This window comes from Penaeus monodon, chromosome 21, assembly GCF_015228065.2.
Source record: "Penaeus monodon isolate SGIC_2016 chromosome 21, NSTDA_Pmon_1, whole genome shotgun sequence".
NCBI classification, from domain to species: Eukaryota; Metazoa; Arthropoda; class Malacostraca; order Decapoda; family Penaeidae; genus Penaeus; species Penaeus monodon.
Window position 1 is genome coordinate 14,413,679 of NC_051406.1, and position 292 is coordinate 14,413,970.

At 49.0% G+C, this 292-nt stretch overlaps 1 protein-coding gene across 1 annotated transcript in view; it reads right to left on the reverse strand.

The window, feature by feature from the left end:
* Positions 1 to 292, reverse strand: part of LOC119586257 (SNF-related serine/threonine-protein kinase-like) — a gene marked incomplete in the record, with an annotated part of 91,676 nt that overhangs the window by 19,557 nt on the left and 71,827 nt on the right. Inside the window, 1 exon segment of the mRNA XM_037934963.1 lies at positions 92 to 225. Coding sequence (XP_037790891.1) covers positions 92 to 225 — 134 coding nt within the window.

Below are 292 nucleotides of genomic sequence, written 5' to 3' on the forward strand. Positions count from 1 at the left end.
GGAAAAATAAAGAAAAACACCGCGATCCGCCACCAAACTAAGATATCGCACAAACTCTACGGTCCGACCACGCCACATTTCAGTTACTCACCTTGACGGCCACCTTCTCTCCCGTGAAGACGTGTCTGGCCAACTTGACGACGGCATAATGGCCTCGTCCCAGGGTCTCCTCCAAGTCGTACAACCCCGCGATCTTGCCATCGTAACCGCCCACGTTCATAGTCCCTGCGTGAGCAAGATTTTCTGTTAGAAAACTGAGATTTTCAAAGAATGCTTAGTAATAAGTATCTGT